Genomic DNA, 26,753 nt, shown 5'->3' with positions numbered 1-26,753 from the left:
GGCGGGCGCTTCCATCTCCCTCGATTGCGTGCCTTCCTCGGCCAGGTCAGCAAAGTCCCGGCCAGGTCAGCAAAGTCCCGCTTGGGGAGTTACCTGGCTAGGGTCCCACTGTCGCCACTGTAATGTACTGAGTGATGAGCCATGTTGAAGGCAACATGCTTTATTAGTGAGTACATCACAAGGCAATACAATGTGGGCCGGGTCCCGATTATATACATACCCCGGAACAAACTTCAGTCTGGCCAGGTCCAATCCTGGCCAGTTAAACTTCCCGCCACAGATCTTGATTGGCAGAGCGTATTTGCGGAGCTACATTCGGCGACCAGTGGACTTCCACTGGTCACCTCCGTAGCGTCCGCTGTGTTGTAATTTCGGGACTGAAGTGCAAGACACAACATTTGTAAAATCTTAGAGTTCAGCAAAATTTCTCACAGGGGGTTAGAACAATGGAGCCCAGATGCAAGTATTTGGAGGGGCAGGAAGAAAGAAAAAGCACAATACAATTTAGAGGTTCCAGAGCTCCACTCCTTTGAGCTCCTACCCAAAATGAGGCCTGACTACCAGGCTTCTTTTTTGGAATTAATCTCTGGTGAATAAAGACTAGGGCTGCCAAGTCCCCAGCATTGTACCATAGAGTTTTCCCTCCCAAATGGCTAGAGCATCTGCGAAAACCATAGAGTTTTCCTGGAAACGCTGAGTGGCCACTGATGTTGGGGGAGGTTCCCCCTGCCTGGACCGGGAGCTTGGCAGCCCTAATAAAGACGCAACATGCATGTTGGACTGGGAAAGAAAATAGATTGTTGTTGTAATTGGCCTTCATGTGTCTTGTGCAAACTTGTGACTGTCTCTGAATAAATATATTAGTTTCAGCTTCTTAAAAAACAAAAAAGGAGCAAAGAAACCAGTTCTGACTTGCCTGAAACTTGTTCAAGAACCAAGCTTGTGCTGCTGCACAGTCAGATTCAGCAGTGGCTCATTTCGGCGTAGCAAGCATGAACGCCAATGAATCACACTGTGATGCAGATTTTGCTTCACTCGTTATTACTTAACAGCTATAATAGAGGTGTTAATGCCCAGACGAAGGTGCTTTATGCACAGTCTCATCAAGGCAGTATTGTGTGCTAGAGGTCTTTTACAATACATCATGTGATTCTTTTCCGTGTCAATACTGTAGATAAAACTTGGCAGTCAGGACCTTTGGCAAAGGTGAATGGCTGCATCTACGGTTGCCAGACACCACCATCTCAACTCCTCGAGTAGGCATGGGGGTCACCTGCTTCCAGGCCCCCACCTCCCTGCTGGCCAGCAGAGGGGAAACTTACCCCGAAAAAGAGGGAGGTCCATTCAACATGCAGTGACATGTCTATGTCACTGCCCATGTGACCCAGAAGTGACATCATCACATTTGGGACGTCGCTCTAGTATTTGGGCAAAAAGTCTATGGTAGAAGCCAAATTTATCATAGAGTTTTTGCCCAAATACCAGAGTGTTGCCCTGACATCCTGAATGTGATAGCACTTCCAGGTCATGTGGGCAGTGATGCGGACATGTTGCTGTACATCGGATAGGCCTCCTTGATGCTCCTGACATGTTTGCCCACCCTCACTGCCCCTCTCCCTAGATGAAGCTGCCTTAAACTGAGTCAGAGCAGGGCTTTTGTTTTGTTTTGTTAGAAAAAGCCCAGCAGGAACTCCTTTGCATATTAGGCCACCCCCCCATTTTTGTCTGCTGGGCACTCCATTATTCCCTATAGAGACCGATTCCCATAGGCTATAATGGAGAATTGATCCACGGGTATCTGGGGCTCTCTGTTGGGGTTGTTTTTTGAGATAGAGGCACCATATTTCCAGCATATCATCCAGTACCTCTCCCCAAAATACCCTCCAAGTTTCAAAAGGAGTGGACCAGGGGGTCCAGTTCTATGAGCCCCAAAGAAGGCGCCCCTATCCATTATTTCCAATGAAGGGAAGGCATTTAAAAGGTGTGCAGCCCCTTTGAATGTGATGACCAGAACTTCCTTTGGAGTTCAATTATGCTTGTCACAATCTTGCTCCTGGCTCCACCCAATGTCTCCTGGCTCCACCCCTAAAGTCCCCAGATATTTCTTGACTTGGACTTGGCAACCCTACTGCCAGCTGGAGATCAGTTGCAAAAGCAGGAGATCTCCATGTCCCACCTGGAAGTTGGCAACCCTAGTTTGTGTGTGGAAACAACCAGCTGTTAATGGTCTGTGTACAAATATAGGATGATGTTTGTGTACAGATAAACAGGAGGCCTACTTTCTGTCCTGGCTCTCTGCTGCCTTATTACCAACACCACCTCATCCTGCCGCATGTTTAGGCCAGACCAATTCTGTGGTAGAAGTTTATATAAGCAAAAAAACCTAGGAAAAGTTAACCTCCCTCTTTCCCAAAATGGGCAAACAGTTATAAGAATCAGCTTGTCAGAATGTTACAGAAGCATCAATGACCAGCCAGCACTGTTAGTAATCAGCAACTGAACACCCACAACTCTGACTAAAATAAGTGCTTTTCCAGATTGCGGCCTAATCTCCTTATTTGTGAGAGGCTGGTCTGAGGCCATTTCAATTTCTTTTCCCTGACAATGTGTAAATCTAGTGGAGATCATAAAGGGTAATAAGATTCAGGCACAGCCCTTCCTGTCCAAGAAATGCAACCAGCAGCTGATTGTTTTAAATTGAGATATTTGAGGCTGAACCCTTAGCTGATGGTTTTTTCCTTGGCATCTAGTTTGCACCGTTTAGAGGTTTTAGAAAAATGCTGCTGGACTGACGCATACTATTTTGGTGGAGAGAAGAAGAGTCTCTGGCTTCTTTCTCAAACAAGAGTACGAAAGAATGGATTTAGTACACTACATATGTAGAAAGTATAAAAGAGTTCCACTGTGTTCTCTCCCCTTACATTTTCTGACTGCTGTTTGTCCACTCCAGATTGCTTCTGAGTTTTTTACTTCCAAATAGGATTGCCAAGTCTAATTCAGAAAATATCTGGGGAGGACTTTGGGGGTGGAGCCAGGAGACTTTAGGGAGGAGCCAGGAGACTTTCCCATTCCCAAAATAAATACATAAAAATACAGCAGTGCAGATCACCTGAATAGTCATCATTTCCTCATCCCCCAGTAGCTGCAATTCTCGTAAATGAAAGTGAGCACACACAAAGCAGCCAAAATGCACAGAATTTACAAGCACATATTTTTTTGTGATCTCACTGGGACTTTACTCATAGGAACCGCTGTTCTTCAGGCTAATACTGGCAAATAAAAAGAGAGAGAGGTGGAGTTTTTCTCCTTCCCCTGAACAGGTTCCTATACAAAGACTCTGAAACTGTGCTCTCTCTTACACACACACACACACACACACACACACACACACACACACACACTCTTACTGGCTCTGGTTCCCAGGGATGTCAAACATATGGGTTGGGGGCCGAATCAGGCCCCCGGAGGGCTCCTATTAGACTCCCAAGCAACTGGCTGTCATCTTTCTTCTCTCTCTCTCTCTCTCGCTTCCTTCTGCATAACAGCTTGCTTTGCCAGGCTTGCTCAATCACACAGGAGCTGCAGAGCAAAACCTCTATTTTCTCCATTGGCTGAAGCTCTTCTCTTGGGGAGGAAGGGAAGGAGGAATAGTTTGCTTTACCAGACTCTCTCAATCGCACAGCAGAGCTACTGAGCCAAGCCTCTCTTTCTTCTATTGGCTGAGGCTCCTCCTCCTCCTGGTCCCCTGGGGACGGAAGGAAGGAGCCAGAGTTTCCTTTGCTCAGTTCTCTGGATCCCATGGGAGAAATACAAAGAAAGTGCCTTTGCAATCAATGAGTGCTCATGTTTTAAGCATGTTTTAAGGGTTTTTTTTAAAAAAAATATTTAATTGTGTTTGTCTGTGTCCTTTATAAAGTTTCTATCTCTGCTATCTAATCTTAAATAGGTACACGCATAGCCTGGCCTGACATGGCCCAGCCCAGTGACAAGGTCTCATTTATGTCAGATCCGGCCCTCATAACAAATGAATTTAACACCCCTGGTTTAGGAGCCCAAATCACAGCTGAATGTTACAACAGAGAGGCAGAGGGAGGGTACAGTTCTGAGGGGAGAAAGGATGTGTATTGGAAGACTGATTAATTCTTTCCTTGAGTGTGGCTTCTCTCCTGTGTTCTTCACACAGACAGCTTAGCTGTGGCTAGGGTTGCCAATCCCCAGGTGGGGGCAGGGGATCCCCCGGTTTGGAGACCCTCCCCCGCTTCAGGGTCGTCAGAAAGCGGGGGGAGGGGAGGGAAATGTCTGCTGGGAACTCTATTATTCCCTATGGAGATTTATTCCCATAGAAAATCATGGAGAATTGATCTGTGGGTATCTGGGGCTCTGGGGGGGCTGTTTCTTGGGGTAGAGGTGCCAAATTTTCAGTATAGCATCTAGTGCCTCTTCTCAAAATACCCTCCAAGTTTCAAAAAGATTGGACCAGGGGGTCAAATTCTATGAGCCCCAAAAGAAGGTGCCCCTATCCTTCATTATTTCCTATGGAAGGAAGGAATTGAAAAGGTGTGCCGTCCCTTTAAATGTGATGGCCAGAACTCCCTTTGGAGTTCAATTATGCTTGTCACAGCCTTGATCTTGGCTCCACCCCAATGTCTCCTGGCTCCACCCCCAAAGTCTCCTGGCTCCACCCCCAAAGTCCCCAGATATTTCTTGAATTGGATTTGGCAACCCTAGCTGTGGCAAATACCAATCTGGGATTAAGGCCAGTTTGAGGCATTTTGTGGCCTCAGGCAAGATATGCTCAATTGTTTCCTGCATTACTGCCAGGCCTCTGAGCCTGGGGGTTCAGTTTGGACCCAGCTACTAGTGGCATGAGGCCAGAGGCTACACCTTTAGTGTCACCTCCAGTACTGCCAGCAATGGGTTGTGCCCTTAAGATGTGTTGGTACCTCCCTCTTTGTGTTATCCCAAGTGGTCTCTTGGGCAGCCCTTTCGAGGAATTCCAGTAGAGGAAACGCGGCTGGAGAGGAGGGGAAAAAATGTACCCTTGGGGAGGGTGATTTAGTGCTTCCCCCCTTTGCTTTTACACTGACAGCTGCTTCAGGAGGGGGAGGGAATTGACAGGTGCAATCTCTACAGCAGCTGCTTTTTAAATAAAAAAAGTTGAGAGATCTGATTGTGAATCTGTAATACAGGGCAGGTTTGAACCTGAGGGTTGTCGATTTGCAAGGTGAAGGCCAAATGCAGGGGGAATGAGGGTTAGTGAAGGCAGAGAGATGGAGGGAGGATATGTGGATAGCTTTATAGGTAGGAACAAAGAGTTTGTGTTTGATAGGAACGCCAGCCTCCAGGTTGGACCTGAGCAGGGGTGGAATTCTAGCAGGAGCTCCTTTGCATATTAGGCCAAACCCCCTGATGTAGCCAATCCTCCAAGCGCTTACAAGGCTCTTTTTCATAAGCTCTTGGAGGATTGGCTACATCAGGGGTGTGTGGCCTAATATGCAAAGGAGCTCCTGCTAGAATTCTACCCCTGGACCTGAGGATATGCCAGCTCACCTCCAGACTACAGAGATTAGTTCCCCTGGAGAAAATGGATGCTTTGGAGCGTGGACTCCATGGCATTGTATCTCACTGACATCCCTGGCCTCCCCAGGCTCCATCTCTGAATCCCCAGGAATTTCCCAACTTGGATCTGGCAACCCTACTTCCCCACCCCCCAGCAGTGGCCATGGAGGACCTGGCAACCATAGATGAGAGGATGGGAAGCGTTTGGATCCTAGAAAGTAACTTGCCTTTCTGTAAATACATATAAATTGGACCTGATGGATTTCTACTCCAGTGTTACTGATGGAACGAGATGACTTCCGAAAGCTTCCGCTAGAATAAATTTTTGAATGCAGTGGCACCTTTCAGACCAACAAAGGTTGATTCAAGGTGCGAGCTTTAGTTTGCAAGCGTGCTTCTTCAGATACATGAAAGTTTATACCTGGAATAAAACTTTGTTGGTCTTAAAGGTGCCATTCGATTCAAACTTTGTTCTGCTGCTGCAGACCGACACGGCTGTCCGCTTGGAATAAGTTTTGCTAGGATTTAAAGTGCCCCGTGGCGCAGAGTAGTAAAGCTGCAGTACTGCAGTCCAAACTTCTCTGCCCACGACCTGAGTTCGATCCCAGCAGAAGTTGGGTTCAGGTAGTCGTCTCAAGGTTGACTCAGCCTCCCATCCTTCCAAGGTTGGAAAAATGAGTACCCAGCATGCTGGGCGGGGGGGAGGGAGTGTAGATGACTGGGGGAGGCAATAGCAAACCACCCCGTGAAAAATCTGCTGTGAAAACGTCATGATGCAACTTCACCCCAGAGTTGGAAACGACTGGTGCTTGCACAGGGGACTACCTTTACCTTTAAAGTGCCCCCAGGCTCCTGTTTTATGCAATACTTGGGAAACAGCATTGGGTGTGAAACTGGATTATTTTATTAGTACTGCCCTTCTGGAAGCCACCAGAAAGGAGAGATCAGCTTCATATTTTGAAAATTCATGGACCGATGATCGACCCAGTAGCTTTCAGCACGTTTTGCCTCTTAAATGGGTCTCAGCTTCTCCACAAAGTGATACACGTTTTGTCTTTTGTCTGCTGGGATTTGAAATGAGAAGCAGGGCCCGCCTCCCCCTTTTCGATCCAAGTCTTTTATTGCATGCTGTGATTCGGCTTTTCTCGTATTTGAGGGCTTTGGTTTCCGGATCAGCGGTAAAGGCTGCTGCTGGCTTGCAGTGATGAAGACAGAACCTTTCAGGCTGCTGCTGAAGTATTTTGCCAGAGAGCAGCTGATGGTTTTATGTCTGCAGGATTTTAATCAGTGTGGGACAGGTGGCAGATGGCTGGCGTGCGGATCTTAAAACGTTTGTGTTGTACAGGCAGGCTATGAAAGAGAACGTTGGAGCACCAGGGATGAGAAACGACCTTTCTTGTTAAATTTGTTTAGGATGAGGAGCTCTTTCGCAATTCTAGCCAGGGTTGACTCCTGCCATTTTTGGGGATTAGTGACACTCGCTAGATCTGCTTGTCAGGCTGGGAAAAGGCACACCCATATAGGGTTGCCAGCCCTCCAGATGGAGCCTGGACATCTCCTCGAATTACAACTGATCTTCAGATTACAGAGATAAGTTTTGCAGGAGAAAATATCTGATTCTCCCTGGCCACCAGTGAGGGTTGGGGAGTTTGAATTACCAGGAGGGATGCCAACCTCCAGGTGGGACCTGGGGATCCCCTGGAATTACAGCTCCTCTCCAGACTACAGAGATCAGTTCCCCCACAGGAAAGGGATGCTTTGGAAGGTGGACTCTATGGCATTGTGCTCCACTAAGGTCCCTGTCCTCCCCAGGCTCCCTCCCCAAATCTCCAGGAGTTTCCGAATCTGGATCTGGTGGCCTTACCCCCTCTACCCCCCACCAGCGGCCATGGAGGACCTAGTACTCTAGTTACCAGATCCAGGTTGGGAAATTACTGGAGATTTGGGGATGGAGCCTAGGGAAGGCAGGGACCTCAGTGGGATACAATGCCACTGAGTTAGGGCTGCCACCTTGAAGGGCCCCACCCTGGGATCCCCCACCCTGGTGTCAAGTCGGCAGATTCAATAACGAGTCATTGTTGATACAAAGAAACTAGTTTATTGATACTGTTACTTGAGGTTAGTCCAAGATTGAAAGACTGAAGAGCATACAGTAGATACAAGCATATATGGGACACTTCAAAGGGATTCCTACGGGGGGGGGGTGTTTATGCAGGGAACATTCACACATTGATGTTACCATTTCATTCTCAGGCCTACTTTGGCCTTGATTGTAAATGGCTCCTGACTCCCTTCTGAGCCAGGCCTGAGAATGCGCAGATAAGGCTTTCACATCTTTCCATTTCAAAGCAAAACTACCTAACAAAAGGAAGGGGGGAATGGAGAGTTTAGCTAGCAGCATTTGAATACACTTTGGTTCTACCCAGGATGCTCTTTGGCTGAGCCAGAGTTATACACAGACTTGACACCTGGAGGGCCCCAACCCACCGGCAGGGAGCAGGTTGCCGGGGGTATCCTTGCTGCCAAATTGCCCTGTTGGCATGCGCCATCCTCAGCTTGATAACGTCATCTGGAAGTAACGTCATCACACCAGCGACGCTTTAGGACTTGCACTAAAAACTCTATGGTACCATAGAGTTTTGCTGTGAATCCTAGAGCATTTCCAGTGTGATGCTCTAGGCATCACAGTAAAACTATGATACCACAGAGTTTTATTGCGAATACTAGAGCATTCCCAGCATGATGACGTCACTTTCGGGTGATGTAATCACACCGTGTGCACAAAGCGCACTCAAGGAACAAGTTCCCCGCCGCAGCAGCAGAGGGACTTCATTTCATTTCATTTTATTCGATTTATATCCCGCCCTCCCCACCGAGGCGGCTCAGGGCGGCTTACAACATAAAATTCTAACAATAAGATTAATGAATATTAAAATACATTAAATAGTTTACAGCAGTTAAAACAAGAAAACGATCTATCAATGTGCTATCCTACAACCTTCCTTTGGAGTTTTCAGGTATCGGTCAGTTATATGCCAACCGGAAGAGGACTGTCTTACTTCGCAACCCTCCACAGAGTTCACCCTCCACAACATCTGTTTTCTGCAAGGGAACTGATCTCTGTAATCTAGAGACAAGTTGCAATTAGGGTTGCCAGGTCTGTGTTGGAAAATACCTGGAGACTTTGGGGGTGGAGCTGGAAGAGGGAGGGGAGGGGCCTCAGCAGGGTACAATGCCATAGAGTCCACCCTTCAAAGCAGCCATTTTCTCCAGGGGAGCTGATCTCTACCAGTTGGAGATTAGTTGTCAAAGTGGGAGATCTCCAGGTCCCACTTGCAGGCTGGCAGCCCTATCTGTAATCCTAGGGGGTCCCCAGTTCCTACTTGGAGGCTGGCATCTCTAGCCTGCGCTTCAAAGCTGCAAGAGCTGCCATTTTCTGCAGGGAAACTGATTTCTGAAGTCTGGAAGTCAGCTCCAGCCCCTCTGCCCTTAAGCATGTTAACAGATCTATAGCAAAAGATGGGAAGAAGGTAAACTGAAGTAACAAAGTTTCAAAGTGCCTTTCTTTTATAACCTAATGTTGATGGTAAATAGAATGTCACTGTAATGTTCTAATGTGGGCTTTTTCTTTTTGGAAGGTGGGACTTCCTGTTCCAGCCACCTGGTGGAGTTGTTACCTGCTCACAAGCTGGTACTTGGCTTCCTGCAGAAAGATGGACCTGGCAGAGCACTGGGGCCTGGACGACATCTGCTGGCTGACACACAGCAGTCTTCTTCATTTTGTCAATACGTTAAGAGGTACGGTCCTGTTTTGGGGGGGAGTCGGTGGCTTTTAGTTTTTACCTTCTTGTCAGTTCTACATCTTTTCTCCACAATACTCTTCCAAAAGGTCAGCTAATTTTGCAAGAGATATTTTTGGAAAGAGGATAATTTTCATTTTCAGGGTGAGTAGTGCTTGGTTGCCGAAACAGAACCAACCGTATTAAACCAGACTGGCTGCGTAACCAATAAGCATATGTGCAAATGAGTTACTGATGGGCTTTTTCTATAAAAAAAGCCCTGAAATGGACTAATATTAAAACTGCTATACATGGTACACTAGCTATATAACAGGGGTGGCCAACGGTAGCTCTCCAGATGTTTTTTGCCTATAACTCTACTCTCATCAGCTCCAGCCAGCATGGCCAATGACTGGGGCTGATGGGAATTGTAGGCAAAAACATCTGGAGAGCTACTGTTGGCCACCCCTGCTGTATAGGGTTGCTAGAGATTTGGGCAAAGCCCAGCAGGAACTCATTTGCATATTATGCCACACCTCCTGGCATCACCGTTGCTTCGCACAGAGCTTTTTAAAACCAAAAAGCCCATCAGGAACTAATTTGCATATTAGGCCACACTCCCTGGTGCCAATCCAGCCGGAACTGCATTCCTGTGCGTTCCTGCTAAAAAAAAAAACCACTGAATTTGGGTATATTTCCTTTTTTACCTTTGTCTCTATGTTTCAACCAAATGCTATTCTTCAAACTGGAGGCTGCTGAAATGTTGTGGAATTAATTTAACAGTGCTCAAACATGCCTAGGATTGGATCAAATGATACATAAAGATGAGATTTAATTTATAGAGTGATTGTCTAAACATGGGCCACTCCACCGCTAACTGTGGTTAGTTAGGAAGCATGAAACAATGGCTTGAAATTGGTTTCTTAACCACAGTAGTCCTAACTGTGATTTTGTGTTATGCACAAGTGCAGAATCTTGGCTAAATCCTGGTAGGGTTCTCAGGTCTCTCCTCCACCCCGACTGCTGGTGGGAGTGGGGTGGGAGTAGGGTTACCAGCTCTAGGTTGGGAAACTCCTGGAGATTTGGGGATGGAGCCTGGGGAGGACAGAAGCCTCAGTGGAGCACAGCGTCATAGCATCCACCCTCCAAGTATCCATTTTCTCCAGGGGAACTGATCTCTGTAGTCTGGAGATGAGCTGTAATTCTGGGGGATACCCAGAGGCCACCTGGACTCTGGCATCCCTAAATCTTTACTTGTTTCTACAAGACCATCCTTGCCACAACTTATCTCAGAATACCACCTATGTCTCTGTGGTCCAGTCAGGAGAACAAGTAAAGACCGAAGCCAGCATCTGCCAAGACAAACCAGAATCTCTTGTGATTATCCACAAGCTTAATCCTGATGTAACGAACAAACCATAGTTTAAAAAAGAAATTGTCAGCCTTTATGTTTGCACCAAGCCTCTCCCTCCTGCCCCACATGGGTCACCACCAGTGTTTCCTCTAGCATGAGCTAGTTCACAGTTTTTTAGCCTCTGGTTCACACATTTTTGCCTTCACTCAGGACAACTGGCCCCACAGCAAGCGAATTTATTCAGTAGCTCACAATTTTAATTAGGGCTGCCAAGCCCCCAGTCCAGGTGGGGGTTCTCCCGCCCGGAAGGTTCCCAACCTGCCAGCCCACACTGGGCTGGTGGGGGGAACCTTCCCTGACGTCGCCGGTATGATAATGTCACCCACAAGTGACATCATTGTGTTGGCGACATTAAGCGCTGGCTGCTCTAGGCGTTTACGGGAAAACTCTATGGTTTTCCTGGACATTCTAGCAATTTGGGAGGGAAAACTCTATGGTACAATAGGCCGGAGGCTGAGGGGGACTTGGCAACCCTAACTTTAATGCCAGTAGCTCACGTAGTAGAATTTTTGCTCACAAGGCTCCATAGCTTAGAAGGAGTATTAGTTGCCACTAAAATACATTAATTCATGCTGAGTTCCAGTCTGGTAACACACACTGAGAAGGCACAGGACAGTTCTGTCTGTTCAGTACAGCTTTGCTTTTATCCCATCGCACCATTGGACGTAATCAGGCCTTTGTGGCACTGTGTTTGAGGCCGGTACGTGCTGAGCTCAGCGAGCCCCAAGAGAACTCTCCTTCACATTCACTGCTGGGTCTGGAACATTCAGTGGAATGAGGTGATTTTGGTCAGGGGGAGACTTATTTACAACAGGGGTCTGGCCACTCAGTGTTGAGTTAGCTCCTTATGGATGAGCAAACAGACAGACAGACCTAGAAACAGGGAGCTTCAATGACATTAATAAAGTTGTCAGCATTATTCAGAGGACTTTATTCAGAAAATGGAAACGAAGTCCAAGGCCAGATTAAGGCCAACAGATTCCCTTGGCACAGCAACGGTGCCCCTCAGCCCTTCCACTGCTTAACTGACATTTAAAATTCTGTGAGTGCTGAAGGTGAAATGGAAGCTTAAAAATTCAGTTTTCTTTTGCACGCAGGGCATAATGATGGCACTCAGAAGTGACGTCACCATGCTGCCAATGTCACACGCCAGCTGCTCTGGGAGCATCTGGGGAAACTCTATGGTTTTCCCTTGCTAGAGCATCTGGGAAAACCATAGAGTTTTCCTGAACACTCCTAGAGTGGCCGGTGTGCAACATTGCCAGCGTGATGACATCACTTCCAAGTGACATAATTGTGCTGGCAACGTTGGGGGAAGCAGGTTGGGAACCTCCAGGGGAGAACCCCTGCCTGGCCCAGGAACTTGGCAGCCCTAATAATGATGCAATATTCTCACACACCTCTCAGCAATTTCTCATACACTTCTCAAAATCAAACCAGCCCATTTTCAAGTAACAGTAGCTTCACTAGAAAAATCAATTATGCTTGGGTTGGTTAGCAGAAAAAGGAAACCAAGCCACCAAAGAACACGGTGGCTAGACACCATAAAAGTTGACACAACCTGAGCATGGAGCAACTCAAAGAAACAACACAAGATCGGAAAACGTGAAGAGAGCTGGCCCACTGAATCGCCAAGAGTTGAACACATCTGAATGGTTAACAACAGCTTGTTTTATGAACCATAAAATGCATAATTGTCATTTGAACCATGGGTCATAATTTTTTTTTTATCTGGGGCAACCTTGCAATACAGACGGCTCCAATTCAAGCTTCCAAGATTTTTTTTTTTGGTGTGGGGAGGTATTTTTGTATTTGTATTTGTGTGTGTATGCCTTCATGGCATACCTGGAAGTCATGGCAACCTCTGGTGACTGACCCCTACTGGGGGCCTGGAGGATATTCAGAGAGGTGGCTTAATGAAGCCTGCCTCTGCCTCCTGACTGCTGGTATTTTGAAGCGGTCTCCCATTCAAGTACTTGCCAGAGTTGACCCTACTTAGCTTCCAATATCTGACAAGATTGGGCTTGCCTGGGCTATTCAGGTCAGGGCTGGCTTCCAAGATTCTTGTAAGTTTTCACTGACCTACAGTCAGCTGTAGTTTAGGCTGAACTAAGGGAAGGTGGGTTAACAGGTTGTCTTTATATTGTAATATGACCGGTTGATATTAAACCTAGACCCTTAGATGAATCATGCTGACCCGTCGTCATGTAACTGAGACCTTGATAATCTAGTTAAAATGACTGTATAGTGACCTCCTCTCCACACTGAATCTCAAAACTGTAGTTCTGCCAGAGAGCTAGAGGAATGTTTATAAAATACATCACACATGAAAGGAGGGGACGGAGAGGTAGCAAAATGTTATGACACGTGGACTTGATTGAAATGGGAAGATATGACAGTGGAGGGGAGACGAAGAAGATATTGGATTTATACCCCACCCTTCACTCTAAGTCTCAGAGTCTCAGAGCAGCCTACAATCTCCTTTACATTCCTCCCCTACAACAGATACCTTTTGAGGCAGGTGGGGCTGAGAGAGCTCTCCCAGAAGCTGTCCCTTCAAGGACAGCTCTGTGAGAGCTATGGCTGGCCCAAGGCCATTCCAGCAGCTGCCAGTGGAGGAGTGGGGATTCAAATCTGGTTCTCCCAAATAAGAGTCCATGCGCTTAATGACTACACCAAACCGGCTCTTAAAACCATGACAGTCCCTCTGGTCTACAGCATAGTTCTTTTCACCAATTTACAATAACTAAATTGTCTCTTGTTTTTTAGGGTAATTCTGATAGTTAAATTAATATAAAATATATGGATTTTTAGTTATGCCAGACCACAATAGATGCTTCTGATTAACTGAATGGATAGATACCAAGCCTGCATTTCCCAATTCAAACTAACTCAGGTTGGTTTATGTGTCACAACCACATCATGCAGGAGGTTGGTTTGGATCTCGTCACGCAGTGACTATCACCACTGTCCTTCAGGTGTTACAGCTGAGCAGTGCTTTTTTTGTAGAAAAAGCCCAGCAGGAACTCGTTTGCATACTAGGCCACACCCCCTGATATCAGCATTGTTTCACACAGGGCTCTTTTTGTAGAAAAAGCCCAGCAGGAACTTATTTGCACACCCCTTGACACCAAGCCAGCGAGAACAGTGTTCCTGTGCGTTTCTATTCAAAAAAAGCCCTACAGCTGAGTATTGGAAACCTACCAACCAGGCATATTACATGAACACATACATGAAGCTGCCTCATACTGAATCCAACCATGGTCCATCAAGTACTGTCTTCTCACACTGGCAGCATCTCCCTAGGGCAGGGGTATAGAACTCATTTGTTACAAGGGCAGGATCTGACATAAATGTAACCTCGTCAGGCTGGGCCATGTGTGTCATAGGGCTTCCAAGCTCCTGCTGGGGGCAGGGGATCCCTTGCCTGGAGGTCCCAAACCCACCTTCAGGGAGCAGGCTGCTGGGGGGATCCCCGCTCCCAAAGAGCCCCGCCGGTGTGCTCCACCCCTGTCGGCGTGCTCCATCCCCGGTGCAATGATGTCACCTGGAAGTGACATCATCATGCTGGGGATGTCACTCTGGGAATGCTTTAGGACTTACGCTAAAACTCTATTTTACCGCGAATCCTAGAGCATTTCCAGTGTGATGCTCTACGAATTGCAGTGAAACTCTAAGTTACATGGAGTGTTATCACAAGTCCTAGAGTGTCCCTGGTGCAATGACCATGGTGCGATGATGTCACTTCCGGGTGATGCCATCATGCCCCACGCGCTTTGCGCATTCAAAGGACAAGTCCCCCACCGCAGCGGTGGAGGGACTTGGCAACCCTATTGAAATGTAATGTCAGGTAGCAGAGACATAAACTTTATAAAGGACATAGACAAACACAAATATTTTTATTTAAAAAAATACTTTAAATAAAACATGCTTAAAAGATTAGCACTCTTGCACTATTTTATTTAAGTCTCTGATAACTGCAGGAAGCAAGAGAGAGGCAGAAGGAAGCAGACTTGCTCAAGGGCTTGATAGGAGCTATCCGGGGTCCTGATTCAGCCCCTGGGCCACATGTTTGACACCCTTGCTCTAGGGTCTCAGGCAGAGACCTTTAGCATCATCTACTCTACTGCTCGGTTCTTTTAACTGACAATACTGGGGATACTGGCAGATGCTGTACCACTGAGCCACATCCCTTCCCAATATTGGAGTTCATGCTACTGCTGCTCCTCCTGATATGTGCACAGGGGACCACAAAAGGTACTGAGTATCAGAGGCCACAAAGAAGGGACGATAAATTGTTATTATATGGAGTGCAAACAATCTCAGTAAAGCAGAGCAATTTCTGAATGTTCTAATAACAAGGCAAAATGTGACAATTTCTATCCGTACCAAACTTTCAAACAGTTCAACGAAGTGGAAGAAGACTGAAAAATAAATTGTCCTTCAAAATTACATATGAATAAAATAGCTACGGTAGGCGCCACTGGACTGCTCATAACAACTCCCTGAATTTGGAAATAAAATTGATCTTCTTGAAAAAGAAAATAATTTTTTGTCTATGGCAGTTTCAAGGAGCTGCGTGAAAAAGGCGGTAGGAAGAGACAAATCATCCCTCTTCTGAAGAAAAAAAAATCTGCAACAGAAAGGGCCTCTTTGTGTGGCATGTTGGTATACAACGAATTAACATCCACTGTGATCAAAGGATTGTCTTTATCAAAGGGAAAATCTTCAGGTTTGAGAATAAAGTCTGCAATATCTCTGATGTGTGATTTCAACGTGGGAAGAAAAGGCCTCAAAAATGATCCAAATATTTGGCGACAGGTTTCAGTATAGAAATTAATCCTGACCAGAGCATTTTTTGAGCAGGAATGCCCAGGAATGCAGTTCCAGCTGGCTTGGTGCCAGGGGGTGTGGCCTAATATGGAAATGAGGTCCTGCTGGGCTTTTTCTACCAAAAAAGCCTGATCCTGACACAAATAGGTCTACTGGAAGGGGGTTGTTCAGTTTATGGAACTTAGAAAGCATGTACATTATGGGAACAGGGGCAACACATGTATCTGCCATGTGCATACAGTGATGTTTAGTATTGTGAAGCATATGCCTTGAAAAAGCCAGTGGTCGGTTTGTGCATGCTGGAGTGTGCAAGGAACAAATTCTCCAGAGGAACTATTGATCTTGGTTGTCTGGAGATCGATTGTAATAGCAAGAGATCACCAGGTGCCACCTGGAGATTAGTGAGTCTAACTTCAAGTCAGAGCAATGTCTATTTATCTCTAAGTCTTAGCACTTTCACGCATGCTAAATAATGCCATTTCAATCCATTTCAGTGAACATATGCAAGTGGATTTTGCCAGGAGAAGGACGGTAGCTCTGTGGTAGAGCATCTGCTTGGTAAGCAGAAGGTCCCAGATTCAATCCCCGGCATCTCCAACTAAAAAGGGTCCAGGCAAATAGGCGTAAAAAACCTCAGCTTGAGACTCCGGAGAGCCACTGCCAGTCTGAGTAGACAATACTGACTTTGATGGACGGAGGTCTGATTCAGTATAAGGCAGCTTCATATGCTCATATGTTCATTTCACACAGTAACATTTAGTTGTAAAGTGCATTGAAAGTGGATTGAAAGTGCATTATTTCATGTGTGTGAAAGTGCCATGTGTCTCTTCAGGCACCTAAAACTGCACTTTCTTTTCAAAAAGGCACATGTTTGCCCACTTCTTTCAGTTGTGTAGAGTTACCTACCCTGGGTTCTCATGGGTATTTGGACAGAGCCATTTCCTTATTCTTCTAATAACTAAGGCCCATTTAGAAGATATTTACAATAAAGAAGCAATGTTACCATGGGGGGTTTTTGGTCATAGACTCTGCTTTTCTCTGGGCCTGCCACTTTAAACCAAGTCCAAAGGCTAGAAAGGGACAGGATAGCCATATTCCTAGCTTGCTACTCCAGTGCCATACAAATCCCTGCAGGCTGCTTTTGTTACCACAGGGCTAAATTCAAAGGGTCGCAACCTTTCCGTGGATTCACAGATTTGGCCTTTCCAATAGAAATGTAGAAGAAAATAGCATTTTGAAAATATAAGCCAAACAAAAAAGGATGGAGAGTCAATGCCTACTGCGTTTGCAAGAACGATGCCTGTTTCAGTTGCCTAGCAACTAGTGGGAGGCAGGGTGGATGTGGAGAAGGAGGATTGTGTTGGTGGGGGGAGACTTGGCCATGTCAGTTCAGGTGGGTGCCAGATTGGAACGTTCCGGCACTGTCTCCGAAGCCATGAGTGGCTGTTCAGGGGGGCAAACTTTGGGTTCTGGTGAAGAAAGAAGATGGGATCAGGGAAATATCACCCAAATAAAGAGGTAAGAGTGACCCTTCACGCTTGTTCAGTCTGGCCATCGGGAAGTAGATCTCAGAGATCTCAGAGATTTTGCCAGCTCAAAGTTTGTGGGCAGCATCATTCTGCATGGACCGAGGGTGTTTTAAATCCCACCCCCCATGTACACTCACAGTTGGGTTGATGATTATTCTTTTTCCAGGCAGAATACCGGCACCCCAAGGGGTGACAGAAACTAAGGAGGGAGTCAGCATGAATTAAATCTATCGCTCAGTTTGTGCTCCTCAGTCTAGCTGATCTTTCAAGGGGTTTTTTGCTCTTTTTCCTTCAGAAACGGAGGCTTCCAAAGCTGTTCCAGCGATTTTGGGTGCCAGTGAGTCGGGTAAGGATAAGCAAAGTATATTCCTTAACGGATCATTGATATTTTTGACATCTTTTGATATGATCAGGCTTTGGGTACTTTAATGACTGGCAATAACTGGGTAGCTCCCTGCTATGATATACTATGTACATATATGAGATTACCAGTAGCTTATTCCTGTTATTCACATGAATTCCACCCCCTCTCTGAATGGTGATTTCTGCAGTCACCCATGCTGAAGGTTAGACTGAGGAGGTCATATTTGCAAAACTGTGTGCTTGCTAGAAACATGGAGTCCAACAAGGGATGGATCAGTATAAGCAGCGGACAAGTCCTATATTTAGCGAGGCCTCCATCTCTTCTATAATTGCAGTTTTCACCTTGGGATAATTCTAGAGAGAAGACGTTGTCAGCTTGGGATTTCATCAGTCTGAGGTATTGACTACTGCAGTGTACTTTACTTAGGGCTGCCTTTGAAGATATTTCAGAAGCAGCAGCTAGTGTTAAAACATTTTAAATAAATGAATGAATAAAACTCAGTCGTGCCAAATGTTGTAATTCAAGGCTGCTTCCTTGTGGGGACTTTTTCTCCTCATGGAAAGCAGGAACACCCCACACATTAAAGGAACCCCCACATCATGCTCATTATAGTATTCCTGGGGCTTTCTCCTTCAGCTTGTTGGGGGAAAGGCCTTATTTTAATCCAGCTCAAAGGGAAATCTGTGAACCCTCCTTCTCTTGCCACTAGGGTTGCCAAATCCAATTCAAGAAATAGCTGGGGACTTTGGGGGTGGAGCCAGGATACTTTGGGGGTGGAGCAAGAGACATTGGGGTTGGAGCCAGGAGCAAGGGTAAGACAAGCATAATTGAACTCCAAAGGGAGTTCTCGCCGTCACATTTAAAAGCACACCTTTGAAATGCCTTCCCTCCACTGGAAATAATAAAGAATAGGCACATCTTCTTTGGGGGCTCATAGAATTGGACCCCCTGGTCCAATCGTTTTGAAACCTGGAGGGTGTTTTGAGGAGAGGCATTGGATGCTATGCTGAAGATTTGGTGCTTCTACCTCAAAGAACAGCACTCCTCAGAGCCCCAGATAACCGCAGGTCAATTCTCCATTATACTCTATGGGATCGGTCTCCATATGGAATTATTCAGTGCCCAACAGATATTTCCCTCCCCCCCCCACCGCTTTCTGAAGTAGGGGGGGCACCAAACCAGGGGATCCCCCCTGCTCCCACCTGGGGATTGGCAACCCTACTTGCCACTATGGCAGTGTTTTGTGGCTGATTAGAAACTTAATTACTCAGGAAGGTTTTTAATGTTGGCTGGTAGCAAGGAAGGTTGATTGGATTTCTTTCCATGCCAGTTTTATGCCTTTGGGAGATTTATCTGTTTTATGTCATTCTGAGTTCTGTGTGGGGTTTTTCAGACATGGTTTTAACCTGTTTCTTGGGCTGGATCCTGGATATCCATCCCATGGTGCTTTCCTTCAGCTCGAGGAACTTTCCCATGATGCCAGTTGCATCAGAGAAAGTTTTCTTGCATTAGAGGAAAGCGTCACTGTTAGTTGAACAGATCCACAGGCTCAAACCCCTTGTAATGATTTTTTTGTTTGTTTACCCCTTTGGGCTGGCCCGTAGCCACGGTGAGGCATTCCCCTCTACTGTCAATAAGTAAAGAAATACAAGAATGAATAAGGGTTGCCCTTGAAGACAACCTAGAAGACCCTACAACTGATCTAGGACACAGCAGCCTGATTGCTGTGAGGGTCTAGCCTGCAGGAATATAAGTTGCCCATTTTGAAACAGCTACACTGGCTGCCAATCTGTTTCCAGTTTAGATTGCTGGATGACCTTTGAAGCCCCTCATGACCTCAGACCCACATACACAAAGCACCATCTCCTTCCATATATCCCTGTGCACCGACAACAGTAGTCAGGCAGCTGTCCATTGGTTATCCCATCCCTTAGAGTAGCCTGGCTAGTATCGATCAGAGAAGAAGATGATATTGGATTTATATCCCGCCCTTCACTCTGAATCTCAGAGTGGCTCACCATCTCCATTACCTTCCTCCCCCACAACAGACATCCTGTGAGGTAGATGGGGCTGAGAGAGCTCTTACAGCAGCTGCCCTTTCAATGACAGCTCTGCGAGAGCTATGGCTGACCCAAGACCATTCCAGCAGCTGCAAGTGGAGGAGTGGGGAATTAAACCCGGTTCTCCCACATAAGAGTCCATACACTTAACCACTACACCAAACTGTCTCTCGGCCTTTTCCTTTATAGCTCTGCGGAGTGGGTTCTCTGAAGAGATGAAAGGGGCCCCTTTAGAGATGCCAGCCTCCAGATGGGAATTTGGGATTCCCCTGGAATTCTCCCCTGCTTTCAAGACTACAGAAATAATTTCAGCTGGAGAAAATGGAGGTTGGACTCTGTGGTGTTGTACCCCACTGAGCTCCAATGTTCCCTCTAAGCTGCAGAGTCTTGTGAGCAAAAATTCTACTTTGTGAGCTGTTGGCATTAAAGTTGAGAACTACTGCATACATTATTGTGCTCTGGGGTCATCCTTCCTGAGCTAAGACAAAAATGTGCGAGCCGGAGGCTAAAAATCTGTGAACTAGCTCACAGTAAAAACAGAGCTCTTTCACTATGTTTTCAACTGAGGCAGTGAGTGTCATTTGTTACCGGCCTCCCCGCCTCATTCCATCCCGGTGCTACAAGACATGCAGGACCTGGACAATAGGCCATGTCTGTGAGCTGAAATCTGCCATCTTAGTCTTTGTAATTTTTAGGTTTTATATATTTTAAATCGGTCTTTTACTGTTTTTACTGTTGACTGTTTTATGATGTAACCTGCCCTGAGCCTGTTCTACAGGAAGGGCGGGCTAAAAATCAAATCAAATAAATAAACAAACTCAGCTTAGAGGGAACACTGCTGAGGTCTGTCTACTCTCCAGGCTCCATCCCCAAATCTCCAGGAGTTTCCCAACCTGGATCTGGCAACCTTAATTCCACACACACCCCTTCTGCTGCTGATGGCCAGGAAGAGATCTCGAGGAGGCACTGTTTGTTTCGAGAGCTTTTGAGGGGATTTGAATGGTGAGCATCTTTTAAGGGGGAGAGATATGGGCTCTGCTGTTTTATTTATAGCGGCCCCATGGCACAGAGTGGTAAAGCAGCAGTACTGCAGTACTGTGGTCTGAACTCTCTGCTCACGACCTAAGTTCGATTCTGGCGGAAGCTGGATTCAGGTAGCCGGCCTAAGGTTGACTCAGCCTTCCATCCTTCCGAAGACCTTCAGCCTTCCATCCTTCCGAAGTGTAAAAGACTGGGGAAGGCAATGGCAAACCACCCTGTAAAAAGTCTGCCGTGAAAAAACGTTGTGAAAGCAACATCACCCCAGAGTTGGAAACGACTGTTGTTTGCACAGGGGACCTTTCCTATTTTATTTTGGTTTTAACTGAAACTGTCTTTTAACTGTTATTGTAAACAGCCTTGAAACACAAGGAAAGGTGGGATATAAATGTTTAAATAAGTAAATTAATTAATACATGCTGAAAACTGCAGTGTCATTTGGCAGACTTGGCTGCTTTCACACCTGCTTCCCAGGTAAGTTCTGAGCAAGTTTTACACAACAGCTTGATGTGCTGCAGTGTGGTTGCACCTTTAGTCCCACAACTGAATCTTAGCCATACCTACCGGACATGTCTGGACAGCTTTCTGGAAAATGACTTCTGTTTGCCTATTTCAATTAGGGTTTTTCCTGACCATTCACTTTTTCTTGCGGTCTTTGCCTTGATTGTTTTTATGATCTTACAACTGTTATGATTTTATAAAGAAATATTTCATTAAGAGATATGATTTGTAGGGAGGGGTCATGGCCCAGTGATAAAGCATCTGTTTGGTGTGCAGAGGTCCCAGGGTCAGTCTCTGGTAAAAAGGTAAAGGAGGCCCCCATACAAGCACCAGTTGTTTCCGACTCTGGGGTAACATCGCATCACAACGTTTTCACAGCAGACTTTTGACGGGGTGGTTTGCCATTGCCTTCCCCAGTCATCTACACTTTTACTCCCAGCAAGCTGAGTACTCATTTTACCGACCTTGGAAAGATGGAAGGCTGAGTCAACCTTGAGCCTGCTACCTGAACCCAGCTTCCGCCAGGATCGAACTCAGGTTGTGAGCAGAGAGCTTGGACTGCAGTACTGCAGCTTTACCACTCTGCGCCATGGGGCTCCTCTCTGGTACACCCATTTAAAAGAGTCAGGCAATGGGAAAAACCTCAGCCTGTGAATTTGGAGAGCTGCTGCCAGTCTGAGTAGACAATACTAACCTTGGTGGGCCAAGGGTATGGTTGTCAGGTCCAACTCAAGAAATATCTGGGGACTTTGGGGGTGGAGCCAGGAGCAAGGGTGTGACAAGCACAATTGAACTCTGAAAGGGCGTTCTGGCCATCACATTTAAAGGGATCATCATACACCTTTTAAATGCCTTCCCTCCATTTGGAAATAATGAAGGATAGAGGCACCTTCCTTGGGGGCTCAAAATACAGGACCACCCAGGCCAATCTTTTTGAAACTTGGTTGGTGATTTGAGGAGAAGTACCAGATGCTATGCTGAAAATTTGGTGCCTCTACCTCAAACAACAGCCCTCCCAGAGCCCCTGATACCCAGAGAATGATTCTCCATTACACCCTATGGGAATCAGTCTCCATTGGGTATAATGCTCAGCAGACATTTCCCTTTCCCTTTCCCCCACCTCCACTGCTTTCTGTTGACCCTGAAGCAGGGGGAGGGCCTCCAAACTGGGGGGTCTCCTGTCTCCAACTGGGGATTAGCAGCCCTAACTAAGGGTCCAATTCAGTATGGCATCTTTATGGGTGCAAGACGGTGTAAAGTGCAGGATAGTAACCTGTCGGCATAGAGTGCTGTGTAGATGTGCTGTGGTATCTTCTGGATCTGAGGCTTTCAAGGCAGATTATAGCGGCTGAGTTTCAGCAGACTTGATCTCCCAAGAAAGCCGGATGACCTCCTGAGGACACATCTCATTCTATTTTAGAAAGTGTCTGGCTGGGGGGAGATGGGTATATGTTGCAGGCGGGAGACTGGAGTCGATGAAACAAGGCAGTGGCCGCAACCATACAGAAAGCATTCTATTTCTCTGTCACCGCAGCTGTGAATACAGGGGTGTTTGCACTGCTACTGGAGCATACGTGTGGAAGTTTTGTATTTTCCTGCACCAGCTGACATTTCCCCTGGGCTTTTTGTCCTACCGTATCACTGGAGCTGGAGGGCATTTTAAAAAAGTGATAATTAATAATAATAATAATAATAATAATATTTTATTTTTATATCCCGCCCTCCCCGCCAGGCGGGCTCAGGGCGGCTACAGGCGGGCTCAGGGCGGCACTGTTCTTGTGATGCAGTGCAAAAAAAATTATAATAACCTGTCACTTCAATTTACTAGAGCTATATTAAAGTCCAGCTAGGATAACCAGCTTTGGGTTGGGAAATCCCTGGAGATTTAGGGGATGGAGTCGGGGGGGGGGCGGTGTATGGATTTGGGGATGGGAAGAAGAAGCAAAAGAAGAAGAAGAAGAAGAAGATGATGATGATGACAATGACGACGACACCAAGCCACCCAGTTGAGTAATACTTCTTGAATCCAAAAGGGGCTAGACTTGGAGGTTTACTTTTTTTAATTTTGAAAGCCAGGAATTCATAGGAACTAGTCGATTGTGGCTACAGATCATTATTTATTATAGGGCTATATTGCAATAGCAATTACTGTTTTTTTAACTGAAAAGCCTTTAAAAAGCTCACTGGTGATATGGCAGAGAAAACAACAGTTGCAAGGGACTGTCAGAAGGAAAATGACACCAATGCGGGCAGGGTCTTCAAAACTGCATAACTTCCTGTCTAGACAGTTTGCTAATGCACATGGCCTGAAAAAATGTACCAAATCAGGTTTCAGGGAAAATCTGTTGGGGAGGGGGAGGCTGGGAAAACCTGGAACGTGGAGGAAGAGAAGGAGATGATGATGATGATGATGAAGAAGAAGAAGAAGAAGAAGAAGAAGAAGAAGAAGACGATGATGATGATGATGATGATGATATACTGGATTTATACCCCGCCCTTCACTCTGAATCTCAGAGCGGCTTACAATCTCTTTTACCTTCCTCTCCCACAACAGACACCCTGTGAGTTAGGTGGGACTGAATCTCAGAGTGGTCACAATCCCCTTTATCTTCCTCCCCCACAACAGACACCCTGTGAGGTGGGTGAAGCTGAGAGAGCTCTCCCAGAAGCTGCCCTTTCAAGGACAGCTCTGTGATAGTTGTGGCTGACCCAAGGCCATTCCAGCTGCTTCAAGTGGAGGAGTGGGGAATTAAACCTGGTTCTCCCAGATAAGAGTTCACACACTTAACCATTGCACCAAACTGGCTAGCTAGAGGACAATGTTGTGTGCCTTCTCCCACGGGTTGGAGGGGAACCCCTCTGACTGCAGTTTGGAAGCTATCCATGGCAGAGGGACAGAACCCTTCATGGATGCAACAGTTTCTTTCCAGCACTGTGTTCAAATTTTCATAGCCCCGTTCAGCCTTTTGCATGGGGGAAATAGAAATGCTTGTGACCCAGCAGGAACATATGGAGGTCTCAGTTGTATAAACGGCTCCTGATCATGGTGTGTGTTTGTGTGTGTGTGTACACAGGGTGTCATTGCATTTTGTGTGACCTCAGTAGCTCTTTTTTTTTAATATGGAGGTTCCTAAGCATCTGAACTAAGATTCTGGATCTTTCTCCTAACCCAGCTCAGACCTCAGCAGAACAATCATAGTCATGATTGTTCAGGGGATCTGTTGTGCTTTGGTGTGGATGGAGCTGAGGCAGAACAGACAGACATTGGCACAGATGTGCCTTTTAAAAGAGACGTGACGGCAGCCAACCCTGATAGCGAAGGAGTCTAACGCTTTTGCGATTCCAGAATCTGTTGCGTAACTACGACCACTAGGAAGCCAATTCCATTTGATCTTCTTGAAAAGAGGAGGGGGAATGCCCCAACTGTTTGTTCAGATTGCCTCCCAGCTGTGAGAAAAATGGCTTCTTCCCCTCCTTTTCTCTCATTCTGACCTCATCTGAGGTTGGAATGAATCCAGGGAGCCAACGCTGCTGTGTGTCTCACAGCATCCTCAGTCAGAAACAAAAGAGGTCAAATTATGAAAGGAAAGAAAGAAATGAGCGCTCTTCATCCAAATGGAGAAAACAGATGGGCGGCGAACTTTATTTTTTTTGTGCTGTTGTAGCACAGGGTGCAATCAGAGAAGGCAAATTGGGGGGGTGGGGTATACATTATAAATATGTACATTCATCACCATGGCAAAGATCTCATGATGCCTGTTGTGTTTTAGAGGGGGAGAATACAGATTACGGTCAGCGCCTTCCGGATTCTGGTAACTCCTGGCCATGGGGCAGGCAACGATGGCTTTAAATGGTTCTTGCAGATGGAACTTGGAGCTTTTTAATGTAAAAACTGTAACTGTGAGCCTCTTAATGCAAAACAGGTTCAGTCGGCAGGCCGCTCATAGGAATAAGGTGTGTCTCTGAGGGGGAAGAAAACAAGGTTTGCATGTAATCAGAACATGCTGTGTTTCTACTAGCGTTGCCAGATCTTCCCTAGCCACCGGCAGGAGATGGGGGGTGTAGGGGTGTCAGATCCAAGTTGGGAAATTCCTGGAGATTTGGGGATGGAGCCTGGGGAAATTAGGAACCTTAGTGGGGTACAATGTCACAGAGTCCACTCTCCAAAGTATCCATTTTCTCCTGAGGAACTGATCTCTGTAGTCTGGAGATGAGCTGTAATTCCAGGGGATCCCCAGGTTCCACCTGGAGCCTGGCACCCCTAGTCCCTACTATGTTTATGCAATGGGACAGAAATGATGGCAAGTGACTCCATTTTCCTTTCATTATTATTTATTTACTAGCAAAGCACCTGTCAACTGACAGGAAGTGTTGTGTGGCAGGAGGGGCTGCTTCAAGGACGGGGCTGACCCCATTGTTAGCCCGAATGAGGAAGCCACTCCAGGCAGCCAATTTTTGAAGAATTTAAGAGTATGGAACAGCCAGGGATTTGGTCATTATATTGCTATTACCCCTATTTGGGTTTTCTGCCTGAGGAACCAAAAATGTCTGGGGGTGAATATGTTTCCTACATGTTTCTCCCAGAAGGCCTGCAAGAAGGGCATGGAGGGTACAGCTCCCCCTGCTGTTGATGCACAGCAACTGAAGCTCTGAAGATGGAGACAATATCCTCCTCCTTCTCCTCCCCTCTTAAAACCATCTAAGCTGTTAGCTATCACTACATTTTATGGCAGTGAATTCAGTAAGTTGATTATACCAGTGATACCCACACATGTATGCACTAGTGCCCACTGAGTTGTCCAGTGTCCTCTTGTATCTCCCTCAAGGTGTCTCTTCCACAAAGCAAAGCGCCAATCCTGGCTTTCTTCCATCTCACTGGAATAGAAGGTGCTTCATAAAACCTCACCAGGGCTTTTTTGTAGCAGGAACTCCTTTGCATATTAGGCCATACACCCCTGATGTAGCCAGTACTCCTGGAGCTTACAGTAGGCCCTGTAAGCTCCAGGAGAATTGGCTGCATTAGGAGTGTGTGGCCTAATATGCAAAGGAGTTCCTGCTACAAAAAAAGCCCTGGCTTTGCATTTCTAGGGAGGACCCATTCAGAAATAGCTATGCCCAAGGGGTTTTTTTTAGCAGGAATGCACAGGAATGCAGTTCCAGCTGACTTGGCATCAGGAGGTGTGGCCTAATATGCAAATGAGTTCCGGCTGGTCTTTTTCTACAAAAAAAAGCCCTGGCTATGCCCATGATAGAGATAGTTTGGAACCATCTGGCAGCTTGTGATTCCTCCTCCCACCATGGCAGCCATTTTGTGATTGTGCCCATTCCCTTTGTCACCATTGCCAGGTATGCCCACAGGCTCAACAAAATTTGGGGACCCCTGGATTATGTGTTGTGAGAAACAGTTACCTGGGGGTAAACTGAAAAACCATCAGATCTTTATGCCCCACAATGAATGTGCTCTAACAGTTTTTGTGAGGAAAGGACATGTAAATATCTGTGCTCCATACAGGAGGTCATTTGCAACATGCAGGTTTCTCTGTGTGTACATCTATGAACCCCACATCAAATGTCACTGCAGGTTTCTGGAAAAGCAGAACTGCGAGACAAACATTTAGATTCTCATGCAGAATGTTATCTGTCTGAAGAGTGGCACAATTAGAAACAACAGACCTT

The 26,753-nt window shown here is 46.3% G+C and overlaps 1 protein-coding gene across 1 annotated transcript in view; it reads left to right on the top strand.

Moving 5' to 3' along the window:
• Nucleotides 1–9,257: 9,257 nt before the first annotated feature.
• Nucleotides 9,258–26,753, top strand: part of AMOTL1 (angiomotin like 1) — an 88,992-nt gene continuing 71,496 nt past the window's right edge. Inside the window, exons 1-2 of the mRNA XM_060234924.1 lie at nucleotides 9,258–9,357; nucleotides 17,410–17,460. Coding sequence (XP_060090907.1) covers nucleotides 9,273–9,357; nucleotides 17,410–17,460 — 136 coding nt within the window. The 5' untranslated portion in view covers nucleotides 9,258–9,272. The remainder of the gene's footprint in view (nucleotides 9,358–17,409; nucleotides 17,461–26,753) is intronic.

This window comes from Heteronotia binoei, chromosome 3 (genome assembly GCF_032191835.1).
Source record: "Heteronotia binoei isolate CCM8104 ecotype False Entrance Well chromosome 3, APGP_CSIRO_Hbin_v1, whole genome shotgun sequence".
In the NCBI taxonomy this organism is placed as follows: Eukaryota; Metazoa; Chordata; class Lepidosauria; order Squamata; family Gekkonidae; genus Heteronotia; species Heteronotia binoei.
The sequence above is the reverse complement of the archived record's forward strand: the minus strand, read 5'-3'. Positions and strand labels throughout refer to the sequence as shown.